Here is a 12,502-nt window from a genome sequence, read left to right as displayed (position 1 = left end):
CTGTGGTACGTCGAAATGTGTCTGAATGGTGAGATGTAATCTGAGAATCACATGCCTGCATGGAATTAGAACCTGCAGGAAGGCAGTCGCAACTGTTCACAGTCAAGCGAGCTTCACGTCACCATGAGCCAAATATTGTTTTGATGTTGCGCTCGACTGCTCAAGAGACGAAGACAGAAACGGTTAATGAATTAATTCATCTTCAGTTAGTGCTTTATCCTGATCTGTGTTGCTGTGGGTCCGGTGACCTGGAGCAAGGCGAAAAACAGACCCTAGACGTTACAGTAAGACTCATTTACTGTACTTTTATGCTATAATGGCTGAAAGTATTTGGACACCTGAAAGCTTGTCAAACATCCCATTTTAAAAACAAATGCTATAAATATCGACTGACCTCGGTGTGATCGTTCCCGCTATAACAATAGCCATTCTGAGCTTTTCATCATGTTGGAACAGAAACAGCACAGTTGTAGCGTAACAGTTAAGGTACTGGACTAGAAATTGAAAGGTCACTGGTTCAAGCCCCACCACTGCCAGGTTGCCACTGTTGGGCCCTTGAGCAAGGCCCTTAACCCTCAATTGCTTAGACAGTATGCTGTCACAGTACTGTAAGTCCCTTTGGATAAAAGCGTCTGCTAAATGCCGTTAATGTAAATGAACGGGCCTTCCCTAAACTGTTGCTGCACAGCTGGAAGCATGTCATTTTCCTTTATATGACTGATTTATTACACCTGTTAGCAACTGCCATTTAAAAATGGCCAATACTTCTGCCCATAAAATGTAGGTGCAATAAAAAGTAGCCAATCCACCTACTGACACACAACACAGAGGGATCAGTCAGACTCAGACAGGTTCATTCCACATCAGTGTTTAATTAACAAAAGTACAAAAGGCTTCACAAAGCAGAACTGTTTCTAAATACTACAGGAGTGACGAGTTCTACACGAGGGCGTGGTGGATGTGCTGAACGTAGCTGGATCGACCGCGTTCATGTGAAATACTGAGCAGATATGAACTTTAGGAGGCCGTACATTCACCCTCATGAAGGATTTCTAAATCGATCCCGCCGCACTTCATGGCAGCCATGCTACACTGGTTCATGGTGCGCTGGCGCTTCTGTCTGCGAATGTTCACGCAGTACATGTGCCGAGCTTCCTGAGGACAATCTCTGGGGGGTTTACACACGCACTTCTCCAAAGCTGTCAAGAAACGAAGGAACAGAAACAGACACATGAGATAAAGCAGATCAAATACGGTTTATACACCGATCAGCCATAGCATTAAAACCACCTGCTTGTTTCTACACTCACTGTCCATGTTATCAGCTCCACTTACCATATAGAAGCACTTTGTAGTTCTACAATTACTGACTGTAGTCCATCTGTTTCTCTACATGCTTTTTTAACCTGCTTTCACCCTGTTCTTCAATGGTCAGGACCACCAGAGTGCAGGTATTATTTAGGTGGTGGATCATTCTCAGCACTGCAGTGACACTCTGGTTGGTGGATCGCTCATCTATTGCTGCTGTTTGAGTCGGTCATCTTCTAGACCTTCATCAGTGGTCACAGGACGCTGCCCACGGGGCGCTGTTGGCTGGATATTTTTGGTTGGTGGACTATTCTCAGTCCAGCAGTGACAGTGAGGTGTTTAAAAACTCCAGCAGCGCTGCTGTGTCTGATCCACTCACACCAGCACCATGTCAGTGTCACTGCAGTGCTGAAAATCATTCACCACCTAAATAATACCTGCTCCGTGGTGGTCCTGTGGGGGTCCTGGGAGAACTGACCTGCGTTTGTCATTACTGACAAACCAACAAGACCAACAGTCAAAATCGAAAATAGTCTCAGATAACTGTTCCCCAGCTGCCTTCTTAAATCCCACAAGCTAATTTACTCAGATGAGGTGCAGCTGGGGGTAATTAGCTGGAGACCAATCACCATGAGGGGGCGTTGGCATGTAAACATGACTCCAGGGGCTCAAAGAGGCTGGTTTCGTGACACCGTGCCAGTGGAAAAGTGCTAACTGTAAGCCGCCGTGCTGCCTGCAATGAACCCACCTTGACCTGAGTCAGTATAAAGTGATTCATTCATTTTTGTTGAACGTGCGGTGTGTGCTTTTACCTGAGCAGGTCTCCCACTCATAACAGGTATCCGCTCCGCAGGGTTGCTGAACGGCGCTCTTCTCCGCCAGCCTGGCCCTGAATCTGGCCCAGTCCAAACTGGCCACGTCGCCTTTACACGCCCCGTCGTTCATGAAGTGCAGCTTATCACCGTGGCAACGGCCGGCGTGAAAGCCACACACGGACATCGCCGCCGCACCGCCCGTCACCGCGTCCAGCACGCAGAGGTCCTCCCTATACTTCCTACAGGAGACCAAATCAGCCAAAATATTACAACCACCCACTTAATACACTGTCAGAACAGATCAGTGGTAAAATATATGGACAAAAGTATTGGGACGCTGCTTCTAATTACTGAATTCATGTGATTCAGACACAACAGTCGCTAACAGATGTAATAAATCAATTATATAAAGGAAATGATATGTTTCCACTTTATAATTATAACTAATAATACTTCCGAAAGTATTTGGACACCTGACTGTGAGCTTGTTGGACATATCAGTGACCTCTGTGTGATCTTTTTAGCTATAAGAACAGCCACTCTTCTGAGAAGGCTTCTCGCATGTCTTTGAAGCATGTCTGTGGGAATTTGTGACCGTTCACATTTGTATGTCTGGGCAACTGAAGCCTCGATTGATGCTCCAGTTCATTCCAGAGCTGTTCAGTGAGGCTGAGGTCAGGGCTCTGTGCTCTTTATGGAGCTTGCTATGTGCGCAGGTGTACAATCATGCTGGAAAAAGCATACGATTTCCTTTATACAGCAACTGTTGTGGGTCTATATATTGTATATTTATAAACGTCACGTATACAGACAGATAAAACTCCATAGCCAAAAGTATGTAGACATCTCAAGCGTTAAAACATAATCAATTACTACTTAGAACGTGTAGCTATGCTTAGGACATTGTAATTATTCCAGTAGTCATATTCCAATATTCCAAGAATACTGCTACACTGGAATGATACTTGAAAGTGGCGTACACATTTTATGACGTCCAAAACCCAGTTCTAGCTGATTTAGACCAGTTCCTGTGTTCTAGCTCTGTTAACAGATGCTTTTCTACTCATAATCCAGTCTCTGGTGTATTTCTTTAAGGGTTTTTCCACCACAGGATATAACATTAAGAGCTGTGAGAGAAGTACAAGTACGAGTGTGAATTAGCGTGTTAGTTTAGCTTCCACTGATCCCCCACTATAGTAAATTCCTGCTGCCCTCAAATAAAGGTTCCTTCCAAGGTGAGTATTAAGATCTAAAGTGAGAATTAAACTCTGCATGTGGTTTATTAATGATCTCTCACCTGCAGTCGTCTCGAGGAATGCAGACACACCGGGATCCATCATGCCGCTCTCCGTTACTACATCTACTGTCTGGTATAAAATGCTCATCTATAGATAAAAAACCCCAATTACACGTCAACAGAACATACAACAAACACCTCAATACCAAAAGTATCTGGGCAAAATCCCCAAATCCCAAGAAGTGGCAACACTGGTTCTATAAAATAAAAACATATAGAAGCATTAAATGTGTTTTACTGGGTGCATTTTTTAATATATTTTAAGTATACACCGATCAGCCATAACATTAAAACCACCTCCTTGTTTCTACACTCACTGTCCATTTTATCAGCTCCACTTACCATATAGAAGCACTTTGTAGTTCTACAATTACTGACTGTAGTCCATCTGTTTCACCCTGTTCTTCAATGGTCAGGACCCTCACAGAGCAGGTATTATTTAGGTGGTGGATCATTCTCAGCACTGCAGTGAAACTGACATGGTGGTGGTGTGTTAGTGTGTGTTGTGCTGGTATGAGTGGATCAGACACAGCAGCGCTGCTAGAGTTTTTAAATACCGTGTCCACTCACTGTCCACTCTATTAGACACTCCTACCTAGTTGGTCCACCTTGTAGATGTAAAGTCAGAGACGATCGCTCATCTATTGCTGCTGTTTGAGTCGGTCATCTTCTAGACCTTCATCAGTGGTCACAGGACGCTGCCCACGGGGGGCTGTTGGCTGGTGGACTATCCTCAGTCCAGCAGTGACAGCAGCGCTGCTGTGTCTGATCCACTCATACCACTAACACACCACCACCATGTCAGTGTCACTGCAGTGTCACTGGGGGTCCTGACCATTGAAGAACAGGGTGAAACAGATGGACTACAGTCAGTAATTGTAGAACTACAAAGTGCTTCTATATGGTAAGTGAAGCTGATAAAATGGACAGTGAGTGTAGAAACAAGGAGGTGGTTTTAATGTTATACTAATTTGTTATTGCACCTTGTATTGCACTTATATAGGAGTCCGATGAATGGTCACTGGTTATAAGACAGGACATGACAGGACAAGATAAGATTCTCTAACATGTGGAAGGTGAACCTACCAGTTTTGCATTGGATGTTCTCGGGGAGGTTCGGCGTCCAGCTGAGCGTGTTGCCACAGCTGTAGTACCGCGGTCCTGACAGGCTGAAGCCAGCGCCTGAACAGCTCAGCATGATGTTCGCTCCGACAGGGTACTCCAGTTTGTCCAGGCTCACACTCACCTCATTTGGTAATTTGGGTCTGGAACACACCATCTCTAAAACAAATATGAACCACAACATAGAACAGGTATTACAAAAGGTATTACAGTTGGCTGTCCATATCTTTTTGGTGCACAATATGGCTAAAACTATGTGGACACCACTCTTAATAATTGAATTTAGCACTTTGCCTCTGCTACACCCATTGTTAACAGGTACTTTTAACATTGTGGTAACAGTTTGTGGAATACCCCTTTCTCTTCCAGTTAACCTAGGACTGTGAGCCAGGCCTTCTCTTTTCTTCCAACATCATTGTCTGGCCTCACTGACTATCAAGTGAATTTGTGGGCACAAATTCCCATAGACACTCTCCAAAAAAACTCATAGAAAGGCTTTCCAGAAGAGTAGATGATATTGAGGCTACAAAAGGGAAAGAGGGAGCCCCATGGTATAAATGCCCCATGGTTTTGGAGTGGGATGTCCAGTAAGCTCATGGTCAGGTGTCCCAATAATTGTGTATTATTTAGTGCAGAGGGTCCTGAAACCGATCCCCATGGATTCCCTGCAGATATCCATGTATGTAACATGGATAACAAGTCACTTCAAGGGTCAAGGGTCTTCAAACAATTTTCTACTTAAAGCTGTCGATCAGCCAACATTCACTACATGGTCAAAGGTATGTAGGTACCCGAGTTTATTGGACATCCTGTTCCAAAACTGTAAGTATTCATTTGAAGTCCCTTAGAAATTTGTGGCCCTTCAGTCAAAGGAGGGTCCGATTCGTCCCCAAGGTGTTCAGTGCATTTGAGGGCTTCGTCCAGCTCACTAAAGTTTCTCAACACAGAATTTGTCAAACCATGTCTTTATGGACCTCGCTTTAGGAACAGGCGCACTCTCATACTGGAACAAAAAAGGGCCTTCCCTAAAGTGTTGCCACAAAGTTGAAAGCACATCATGTATTTCAACCAAATGATTTTTTAAAGAAAAAAAAAAAAATATATATATATATATATTTAGCGTGTCCAATTGCCCGATTGCATCATGCTTCCTCTCCACCAATGCCGATCCCCGCTCTGATTGAGGAGAACGAAGCTAACCCACGCCCCCTCCGACACGTGGGCAGCAGCCGTATGCATCTTGTCACCTACACTTTGACGAGTGCACTGCGGATCAGCACTGTGTACGGAGAGACACACCCTGACAGCACTCTTTTCCCATCTCTTAGCAGGCGCCGTCAATCAGCCAGCAAAGGTCGTAATTGCAGACCCTATACGGCTTAATCCCGCCCATATCTGGACAACAGGCCAAACGTTGTTCATGTGGCTGCTCAGTCCAGCCAGCAGGCAGAGCTGAGACTCGATACGATGTATTCCAGATCCCAGCTCTGGTTTTCTAGTGTGTGTTATTACCGCTGCGCCACCTGAGCACCTCAGCAACGAAATAATTTTTTAATCTTCTATTTCCACCCCCCATCGAGGATAGCCGGCGCTTCTTCTTCTTTTCACCTGCCAGGCTGCCGCATCACGTACAGAGTGGCATCTGTGATCAGTCGCCCACCGTGCAGGCGCCTCGGACAGTCAGCAGAGGTCACAATCGCTCCAGAAGCAAGGAACCCTGTTGCAATCATTGTTCCGCCCCTACAGACACATAGCCAATCGTGTGTCTGTGCAGGCGCCCGTCCGGCTGATAGGAGAGCTGAGATTTGACCTCGAGAGCTGGAGATGTCAGGACTGATGAGATGGCGCGTTTTACCGCTGCGCCACCCGAGCGACGGGTGTGGATGAAACCCCCAAACTTAACACTTATGGGGTGTTCTCATACAAGTTTTGGCCATATAGTCTATAAGACGCTCTTGATGGCCACATAGCCTCATAGTGCAGTGAAAAGCTAAGTGGACGTACTGATGCAGCTTCCCTTCGGTTCCTCCCAGGTTCCATCATGCTTACAGTGGATGAGCTGGTAACCCTCCAGCTGGTAACCAGTAAAGCACACGAACTCCTCGTGATCTCCGTGATCGTACACTCGCTTATTCAGCTGAAGCACAAAGAAACAGACAGCAGGAAGATTTACTCATTAATGATTTAAAATAGAAGTCAAACGTTTACATACATCGCTTTTTGGAGTGTGTGTGTGGGAATTTGTGCCCGTTAAGACAGTATAATGACTGATGCCAGTGATGCAGATGGCCTGACTCGCAATCCAAGTTTAATTAATCCCCAAAGTGATGAGTTGGGTTGAGACCAGGGACAGAGGAGGAATTAAACTTGGAATGCGAGCACCTGAAGCTCCTTTGGACACCACTAGTCAAACCCTGCACCCCTAGTCCCTTATAGGGTCAGCAGAGGAACCTATTTCACCCATAGTTCGCCCCCTACAGACGCACAGCCAACGTGTGCCTGTGTAACGTCCGGCCGGCTGATAGCAACCAACCAACCAACCAATCAATCAGCACCAGGTCATTTTGTTTCAGTTTGCATAGGTAATCCAAGGGACTACATTGCAATTTTTTTAACTCATGAGTTCGAATGTCAGCTCTGCTATCGGCAGGCTGGGCGCCTACACGGATATCGCAAAACTGATGCAATTACGACCTCTGCCGGCCGATCGATGTTGCCGTGTGCAGGTGAAACGAAGCGGTCGGCTATCGCACACGTGTCGGAGGGGGTGTGTGTTAGTCACGGCTCTCCTCGGTCAGTAACAGGGAGTGGAGATCAGTAACAGTAGAGAGGAAGTGAAATGCAATTGGGTCATTGGATACGACTAGATTGGGAGGAAAAATGCAAAACGAAAGAGGAACATGAGTGTCAGGGTGTCGTGTACCCACTGACCCTGAGGTAGCCGTTAGCTGGAGGTTTGGGTTTGGTGCAACCGGAAACTCCAGGAGGTAAAACGCTCTCGCCGTCGCCCTCTACCTCGAAGTCGTCATCGTTTATGCACACGTCCTCACTGCCAAGAAAGCGATAAATAAAACCAGTTAAAAAAACAAATTAAGTAATGTATTTATTCAAATGTTTATGGACTATATGGACAAAAGTATTGGGACACCCCTTCTATTTTTTTTAAATTCATGTGATTCAGCCACAACAACTGGAACATACAATACATGTAAAGTATTTGGACACCTGACCATGAGCTTGTCGGACATCCGACTTCAAAAACCAATACTACTAAACTAGACCATTTTCACCGAGGGCCACATCTGCATCATGGTGGCTCTCAAGGGCTGATTGTAACGTATCCTGCTGTGATTGCAGTCTGCATTTTTTACAAGTCCTGGACAACTTGTTGTTAAATTCTATGTTTGGTGTCAAAATGCCAAATGTATCCTGTATATTTATAACGTATGTCTACATTTATATTGTCCTTCTTTACCACAGACACGCCTCATAACTCAAGAGACTTAATTCTTTTGCTTCTGCTTCAATTTTCTCTTCTTGTACATTTTGGGATTATTTGTAGATATTTCTCAGCATCACTTGTTGGAAAACCGCCTCAGTTAAACTCTGATGTGGAAACAACGGCATCTAGTTGTGGGATGCATCACAAAATCGGCATGCATTGTGGGAGATGCAGTTTATGTAGGTAGGATTTTATGGTGTATTTTAAGACAATCGTACGTCTTTTAAGCTCTCGCCGGATTAGACCCACTGGCCTTGACACATTTGACACATGTGAACTACATACTCTGTATATGATCTTTTCAGCCAGAACTATCTGAGAAGGCTTCTTACAACACTATATGTTTGTATATCTGTAGGAATTTGTGCCCACTCAGAGCCGTTTAAAGGAGCATTTGTATGGCTGGACACTGTTGATGTTCCAGTTCATTCAAAATTTTTAAACCGAGCTTTTCTTCATGTCTTTATAGAGCTTGCTTTGTGCACAGGAAAGGGCCTTCCCTAAACCGATGCTGCAAATTTGGAAGCACATAATTTCCTTTATATCACTGATTTATTACACCTGTTAGTAACTGTTGTGGCTGAAACACAGTAGGAGTGTCCCAATATTTCTGCCCATATAGTGCAGACCCTGTTGTGTGTAGCTTATTTCAGGACCAGACGCTGCACACTCACCTTTGAAAAATGGACACGGTGCATTTCTCCTCCTGGCGCTGGGGACCCTGGCAGGGTTTTCCTCCCCTCTGAGGAGCGGGGTTATTACATGAGCGTGTTCGGTGCCTCTTTAATGAAGAATCACAGGCGCTCCATGAGCTCCAGCAGCTCCAGTATCCGTCAACTGCCTCTGAAGAATGAGAAATGACCAAAGATTATCTGCATCATGTCATAAATAATTGGCCAAAAATGTTACTGTATGTAAGTCATTGTGATGTCCATAAAGATCTGTATTCTACGTGTTGGCGTCTGGCTTCGCCTGGATTTTAACCCCGAGGACCGGAACTGCAGACCAAGACTATAGACAAAGGCACAGAGCTTGGAGGTTCTAGGTCAAAGAAACTTGTGCTGATCAGGGATGTTGGGTTGCTGTCGTTCTGCCTCTGTCATCCGATCACTCAGGTTTGATGACGGTGGGAGAGATGGGCGCTGACGTCCTGTGAAAGCTCTTATGACTGTGTTACCTGCTCGCTCTCCCTTTTAGTTATGCTGTAATAATTAAGGGTGCCATTTAACTACGAGGTGGTTCTACTGGAAAATTGTTTATCCACCCGAGGTTGAAGCCTGCAAGTCGAGACTTCCGTGCCAACTATGCTGCTCCTGCTAGATGTGACGGACACCTGGCATGTTTGCACCAAAAATGTCCAGAACTCACTACGGACTCTATCACAGACCGGACTGAATAATGAAGAACTCCAATTGCTTGTTTATTCTTTTCGCTAATATAACTTTTAGTTTAAATTAATTGAGTTTGTATGATTTGTGTAAATCTTATTGATTCAAATTATTCTCCAGGCCACCCAAGGAGGATGGCGGTCCCTGCTGGTTCTCTCTCTCTGGTCTGGTTTCTCTCAAGGTTTCTCTGTTTGGTTTGCTCAACTGGGTTTTTTTGGTCTGTCGGTCCTGGATTCTATTGTAAAAAGCGCTACATAAATAAATTTGACTTTACTTGATGAGTTTGCTACGAACTCCCTGATCCTGACCCCAGTTAAACACCTTTGGGATGAATTGGAATATTTATCGTGAGATGGAAGCCTTTCAGAGGTCTAAATCCTGTTGTAGCCACAAAGAAGAGCAACTCTATGCTTATGTCCATTGTTTTGGAATGGAATATCTAACTGATGTGCTTGTGGTCAGATGTCCACATACTTTTGGCCATGTAATGTACTGGGTCTGGTCGTAAGCCAAAAAATATGGGTCACAGAAAAATATAATAATAATTAACTAAACTAATTTTAACAGGCACAAACACAAAATGAACTTGTACATGTACTTGTACGCCCCCTTGTGGAGGCTTTACATTACATCTTGTAAACCACAATTTTGTTTTGTGTTCATATTGATGCATCGTTTGTGGCTTATGTACCGTATGTAGCTTTTCATGCTGTATTGATAAAGATAACTGAACCTGAGGTGTAGCTCCGGGCTCGGTTCTCGCAGTTGGGTCCGTAGGTTCCGGTCTGGCAGATACACACACACTCCGTCCCTGACAGGGCGGGATGGGCGTTGTTTGGGCAAGGAGCGCATTTGCACGAGTCGAAGGTTGCCAGATATTCGTCTAGAGCTTTCTGTAAATGTCGTCTCTTGGTGACGGCGCAGGGGAAGCCGCGGACCAGATCCACCAGAGGCCTTAGCTGGGCAAAAAGTGAAGGATTGATAATTAGCATCATTGATATTTAAGGGTTTGTGGGTGCTCAGTTGGCACAGCGGTAAAGTACGCTAGTCTACTGAGATCCGTGGTCTAAATCTCAGCTGTGCTATCGGCCAGACAGGCGTCTACAAAGATACAACTGGCTGTTGGAAGGTGCACTCATCAGTGCGCTCTAAGTGCTGGTCCCAGGCCTGTATGCATCAGGCAGGGCATGTTTTACCACCACTTTATCCTGGTCAGGGTTGCAGTGGGTCTGATTCATTTAGTGAAAGGGAGGAAACATGCTGGACAGGTTGCCAGTCCATCACAGGGCACACACACGCATGGCCTGACAGCATGACATAATGGCAATTGTAACCTAGTGGTTAAGGTACTGGACTAGTTAGTAATCATAAGATGGCTGGTTCAAGCCCGACCACTACCAGGTTGCTGCCATTGGGCCCTTGAGCAAGGCCCTTAACGCTTAATTGCTCAGACTGTATACTGTCACTGTTCTGTAAGTTGCTGTGGATAAAGGCGTCTGCTAAAAGACCCTGGCAGCCCGGCTGGGGAATCAAACCCCCCCGATCTCAATTCTTGCTATCAGACGACAGCGTTACCCACTGCGCCACTGTGCCCCCCAACTGGCCGACTTATAGGGTATCAAACAGTTCTGACCTCGTAGTTGATGACAGTGGGGTTGTCTATGGTAGAATTGATCCAGTCCCGGTATATGCTGCTTTCGGGAGGGACTTGTTTCTGTTCCCAGGACAGAGCTGCGGCGTACTCCGCTCGGCCTCCCTTCACCGAGGAGATGCACTTCTCTGACGTCTGCAGGAAGGATCCTGAACGCAAAATACAGAAGACGCATCGACAATGAGTGACGTATTATTACATTATTGCAGGAATTATTTGGTTCTACCCTGTGCCAAGCATTTCTAGATGACGCCCCACATCTTTAATCAGGATGAAGACGTTGATGATCCAAACTTTCACATAAACTTTTCACATTTAATAAATATTGTCCAATTATTAATTGATGAAGCTTAGATTAGATTATTCATACACTGTATGACTAAAGGTATGTGGATGCAACTCCAGTTTATTACATATCTCTTTTTGAGCCGTATCCATTGATAACAAATGGATAATTTTTTGAGGAACATGAGGAACGGATGGGACAGGTACAGATCACAGGATTTGGTCCTGAAAGTCAAGGTGGCGTAAACTTTGTGGAACCGAAAATACTTGGACTCCTACAATATAGGTTAAATAAATAAATAATAAATCAATTAAATATCGATATTGTATACTTTCCGCTGTTCCTGTATTTTTTTTTCACATTTTTCTCCCAATTTTTCCTCCCAATTTAGTCGTATTCAATTACACTACTAATAACGACCTCCACTCTGACTGAGGAGAGCCGTGACTAACACACGTCCCGTCCCCTCCGTGTGTACACGTGTACTGAGAGCGCACTGACAATGGCTGGGCTGTTTCGGCCGATCGTGTCCATGCAGACAGGCCGATAGAACCCCTAAAATTCAAATCCGGGATCCCGAGATCTCAGAAGTAGTGGGCTGGCGTACTTTACCTCTGCCACCTGAGCTTCCTAATAGGTGAATAAAATCAATGATTTGCCTCCAACTTTGTGGCAACAATTTAAGGATGGCCCATTTTGGCTACTGCAGGAAAAGTCCTGCTGAAATGAATGGGCACAAATTCCCAGAAACACTCTCCAAAATCAAGTGAAAAGTCTTTTTAAAAGAGTAGAGGCTGGTATAGTCACAAAAGTAGGGAAAAGTAGGATTGTCTACATACTTTTGGCATTTTAGTGTATGGGATTAAAATACTAACATCCAAACAGACTGAGGAACCGTACTGTAACATTACCTTCGTAGCTGGTGGTTTCCTTATTGGTGCCACATCTAGTGCTGTACGAGCTGGACCAATAAATTAAGAGGAAGATGGAGGAGTCCTGATGGACGCAGCCTTTCACCTCGTTGTCTGATAGTCCTAAAAAATAAACACAAATATTCACAGTAAGGACGTCAGATTCATCACAGAGGGGCACCGCGTCCAGATTAGGTGGCTTCTGTAAAAATGCTGTAAATA

At 44.9% G+C, this 12,502-nt stretch overlaps 1 protein-coding gene across 1 annotated transcript in view; it reads right to left on the bottom strand.

The window, feature by feature from the left end:
• Positions 1–852: 852 nt before the first annotated feature.
• LOC134330310 (regulator of G-protein signaling 7-binding protein B) overlaps positions 853–12,502 on the bottom strand; it is a 38,530-nt gene continuing 26,880 nt past the window's right edge. Inside the window, exons 9-18 of the mRNA XM_063011378.1 lie at positions 12,281–12,403; positions 11,066–11,232; positions 10,166–10,391; positions 8,719–8,887; positions 7,474–7,591; positions 6,547–6,679; positions 4,507–4,701; positions 3,421–3,508; positions 2,121–2,362; positions 853–1,199 (exon numbers count right to left, since the gene is read on the bottom strand). Coding sequence (XP_062867448.1) covers positions 1,018–1,199; positions 2,121–2,362; positions 3,421–3,508; positions 4,507–4,701; positions 6,547–6,679; positions 7,474–7,591; positions 8,719–8,887; positions 10,166–10,391; positions 11,066–11,232; positions 12,281–12,403 — 1,643 coding nt within the window. The 3' untranslated portion in view covers positions 853–1,017. The remainder of the gene's footprint in view (positions 1,200–2,120; positions 2,363–3,420; positions 3,509–4,506; positions 4,702–6,546; positions 6,680–7,473; positions 7,592–8,718; positions 8,888–10,165; positions 10,392–11,065; positions 11,233–12,280; positions 12,404–12,502) is intronic.

Source organism: Trichomycterus rosablanca, chromosome 16 (genome assembly GCF_030014385.1).
Source record: "Trichomycterus rosablanca isolate fTriRos1 chromosome 16, fTriRos1.hap1, whole genome shotgun sequence".
NCBI lineage: Eukaryota > Metazoa > Chordata > Actinopteri > Siluriformes > Trichomycteridae > Trichomycterus > Trichomycterus rosablanca.
This window is presented reverse-complemented; position numbering and strand designations above follow the sequence as displayed.